Genomic DNA, 4,274 nt, shown 5'->3' with positions numbered 1-4,274 from the left:
TTTTCATTTCCTTTAACTTCGGCTTTGGAATCGTCATCAACTTTGGATTCCTCTGTATTTAGTTTGGAATTCTCTTCTTACTCTTAATTATCCTGAGTATTTTCTTCTCTGTTTTCATCAGCAACCATTTCAACTTGATTTGATTGTGATTCCTCACCTATATCTTCAACATGATTAGGTTGAGGTTTCAGGCCTCCTTGTTCGTACTACTTTCTTCTTGTACATAATTTTTCTTTATCTTTTGTTTCCTGTTCTTTAACCATATTTTGCTCTTTAATTATAGGCACATATGTTTCATTTTCTTACATCTTTACTTTCTGACCTTTATGTTTTTTATCTTCTTCCTAAGTCAAATCACATTTTGGGCTTGAATGTTGGAAGGTATTACTAAAAGAGCATCTGTTTGCCTCAACTCATAAGTGATTTCTATGATAATAAGTTTTTCTTTTATGTCTACTATTGTCATATTTTTCGACAGTGTGTTTCTAGGATATACTTCAATGCTAATTCTAGCAAATGATACGTGCTCTCCTCTTTTAGTAATTGAGTCCATGTATAATGGTCTACCCAATAAACCTGCGAAATGATTAAGAGCTTCAAAATTGTACATATGAGCAAGTATATTCCATAGCTTGAACCATATCTATGCAGTTTTTTTGGCTTACTCAATAGGTTCAAGTCTTTAGAACATTTTTTCAACTTCATATAGTTGGATCTTATATATGTATGCACATTTCCTAAAATTTTCTCTAGATTAAATTCATTCTTGAATTTAAGAAAATATATATCATGGACATTTACTGAAATCTTTTCAAGCCCTTTCCCTCTCATTGATTCAATAATGTCTCTTTAGTAACTGAGAATAATACTCTATTTTTCCTATTTAGTTTCCCACAACTACATTGTCCCATTCATTTATACAATTTTCCTCTATTTTAGTAGAAAATTTAAATTCAAATGGAAAATTAAGTACTCCACTTTTATTTGTGTATTGTCCAAATAGATTCTTCCTTTATAGGCATGGTCATCTGCCTTTTTTGCATTGTTGTTTTTCTAGACTTCATAATTAGTTTTCCATGTCGAGTTGCTCCTGATAATATATATGACTTAGATTTGAGAGTCTTCATTATCTCCTTCATTGTAGCAACTAACCATTGAACGACCTTACTTGAATCGAAATAACGATTCATTAAGTCGTTATTCGTTGTTATTTGGATCTTCTCTCGATCTTCTTGTTCTGGATCTGGACATGGATCTGTAATGAATGATGTGGGTAAGTTTAGGTTTTTCAACCCTATATCAATAACTTTTGAGTGTTCTTGAGAGACTAATAAATATTTTTTGTCCGGATGAGGAAAAATAATAAATAGGCTATCTATATGAATTGAAGACCTAACCTTAATATATCCATTTACTACTCAGCCCATCAACAAAATAGTAAATGATATTTCTGCTTTTACAAAAATATGTACTTATATTAATTATAAATGTCTAAATAAACTCATAACCTTTGTACTTTAAAATTTTTTTTAATTAAATTTTAATCTTTTATTATGATAACCACTAATATATAATTATATAATTATAAAATAATATATTGTAAATAATTTGAAGAAAGACAAATTTTAAAATAAACCTATAAAGTGTGAATCTTTTGAATTCCAGTTACAATATAAATAATTTTGAAATAAGTCATTTAAAAAAAACAAATTTAAAATTTATCTCACATCTTTAGTCTATCAAGTTTCCTTTGTATTTCTGAAGTATTCATTTTTTCCTTTTTATTATTTATGATTCAATATTTAATTTTTTTTGTTTAAATTAAATATTTCACTTAATTTAATTACATTATAAATTAAATATTTTACTAAACATAATTAATTTTAAATTTGTAGAATTATTTTAACAATTACTAAATATATAATTAATAGATTCCTAAAATTTTACAATCATATAAATTAAAAAAATATAACAATAGGACTAATTAAAAATTTATTTAAATCAAACTTTAATCTCTTCTTTAATAGTAAAATCTTAATACATTAGTAAAGAACTCTAGAATTTAAGAGTGAAAGGTTGATTGTGTTCTTAGCACATTTCATACACTTGACCATCTATTGAAACATTAATATTATACACATAAGCGGATCTATTTATGGGTTATACGTACTAGGCTTAAATCTACCCCCCAAATAAATTATTACATATTCAACATTTATAAATATCCAAATATCTTAAAAGATACACTATAATACTATAATAGTAGTTGACCTATTTTTAAGAACATTTATACGCAAAGGTTATATTCTTTTCGAGTCCAATTTTTTTTTTTTTTTTCATTTTTCTTTTACATTAAATTTATGTTTCTTAAATATTTTGTTACATTATATTCAGATAATCCCTATCTTTAATGTGTGGCAAGGTTTGTATTTGTTACATGAATATTATAAAACTCTTAGTACCCCAACTTTTTTTTTTCTGCCTTTCATCACTATATAAACTGTCTCTCTTGTGGTGTTTTGCATGTTCTTGTGTCCGATAAAAGACAACCCAAGGAAGAAGAATGGCTTATTCATCTCTTCCATCAATGGCCGCTCTAAGATCTCCCAAATTCCTCATGACCTCCAGCACTAAGTATGATTTATATATACAACTCTTTTTTCCTTCCTTTTCTCTATTCATTTATCTGATACATGTATATATAGTTATAGAAAGGTTGAGAATCTGAAGAAACAACAAAAGATAGAAATATTTAAGAGTCTAGAGAAAGAGTGGGCAAAGGAGAATCTATTGATCCATTTGAAGCCTGTTGAGAAATGTTGGCAACCACAGGACTTTCTTCCAGATCCCTCCTCCAATGAATTTCAATATCAAGTTGAGGAACTAAGGGAAAAAGCAAAGGAGATTCCAGACGATTATTTCGTAGTTTTGGTTGGCGATATGATAACGGAAGAAGCTCTCCCCACTTACCAAACGTTTCTCAATTCGCACTACGGCGTTCGGGATGAGACGGGGTCAAGCCCTACTACGTGGGCCATTTGGACGAGGGCTTGGACCGCCGAAGAGAATAGGCATGGAGACCTCCTCAACAAGTATCTATATTTGTCTGGTCGAGTTGACATGAAGCAAATTGAAAAGTCCATTCAATATCTCATTGGTTCTGGAATGGTAAAAGTTTAATGTTCCAATCTTAATAATTTGTTTTAAATGACCACGAGTTCTTATATATTGTATTTTAGAACGTTCAAACAGAGAACAACCCTTACCTTGGATTCATCTATACGTCCTTCCAAGAACGAGCAACTTTCATATCTCACGGAAACACGGCACGACTAGCCAAACAACATGGAGACATCAAACTCGCTCAAATATGCGGCACGATTGCCGCAGACGAGAAGCGTCACGAAATTGCCTACACAAAAATAGTGGAGAAGCTATTCGAGATCGACCCGGATGAGACAATCATCTCTTTGGCGGACATGATGAGGAAGAAGATAACAATGCCGGCCCACTTGATGTACGAAAGTTGTGACGAAAAGATTTTTGATAATTTTTCGTGTGTTGCTCAGCGGTTGGGCGTCTACACTGCTAAGGATTATGCGGATATTTTGGAATTCTTGGTTGGAGCGTGGAAAGTGGAGAAGCTAGTTGGGCTTTCAGGTGATGGACGAAAAGCTCAGGATTATGTTTGTGGATTGGCTCCGAAGATTCGAAGGCGAGAGGAAAGGGCACAAAGTAGAGCTAAGAAAGTGCTCAACATTCCTTTTAGTTGGATATTTAATCGAGTAGTAAAGATATGAAAGAGTTTCATATTGGATGTAATCTTATTTATCCATGTTTTCGGTATTATTTGTTGAATGATCGGATTAATAATTTAAGGAAAATTAAATATTATAAAAAAATTGGTTATGCATTGATTAGTTACTTTACACAATTTAATCAAATATTTGTATAATTTCCTTACAAAATATCAAAAGAAAATTTAAACTTAGTCAAAGACCCTCTCTCTAATGCCTCCAAACTTAAATGAGATTGTAGATGAACAAAGAAGGAATTGACCCATGAGAATGTTTTGGATGAAGGTTACTAATTAGAGGTTCAAAGCCTACTTTTGTAGTGCAAACAAATGAGGGGGTTTCTCACATATATTTGTTGAGGTTGAGGTGGACCGAGTCATTAAGGGCAGCTTCAAACTCAAGTGCGGAACCAAGGTTTAAAATTTATCCGGATTTATTTTTATTAATTAAAACAAATATAACACAATATAACTGTAT

At 31.0% G+C, this 4,274-nt stretch overlaps 1 protein-coding gene across 1 annotated transcript; it reads left to right on the top strand.

Moving 5' to 3' along the window:
- The first annotated feature begins 2,410 nt into the window (after positions 1-2,410).
- LOC124943402 (stearoyl-[acyl-carrier-protein] 9-desaturase, chloroplastic-like) lies at positions 2,411-3,800 on the top strand. Its single transcript, XM_047483910.1, has 4 exons — positions 2,411-2,422; positions 2,546-2,634; positions 2,712-3,168; positions 3,240-3,800. Exons 1-4 carry the CDS (start codon positions 2,411-2,413, stop codon positions 3,798-3,800), a joined length of 1,119 nt encoding a protein of 372 aa, XP_047339866.1.
- The last annotated feature ends 474 nt before the right edge of the window (positions 3,801-4,274 follow it).

This window comes from Impatiens glandulifera, chromosome 6 (genome assembly GCF_907164915.1).
Source record: "Impatiens glandulifera chromosome 6, dImpGla2.1, whole genome shotgun sequence".
NCBI lineage: Eukaryota > Viridiplantae > Streptophyta > Magnoliopsida > Ericales > Balsaminaceae > Impatiens > Impatiens glandulifera.
The sequence above is the reverse complement of the archived record's forward strand: the minus strand, read 5'-3'. Positions and strand labels throughout refer to the sequence as shown.

Coding starts and splice junctions, on each gene's coding strand:
- LOC124943402 (XM_047483910.1), top strand. Junction 2,635..2,711: donor CTCATGACCTCCAGCACTAA/GTATGATTTATA, acceptor ATATAGTTATAG/AAAGGTTGAGAATCTGAAGA. Junction 3,169..3,239: donor ATCTCATTGGTTCTGGAATG/GTAAAAGTTTAA, acceptor ATTGTATTTTAG/AACGTTCAAACAGAGAACAA.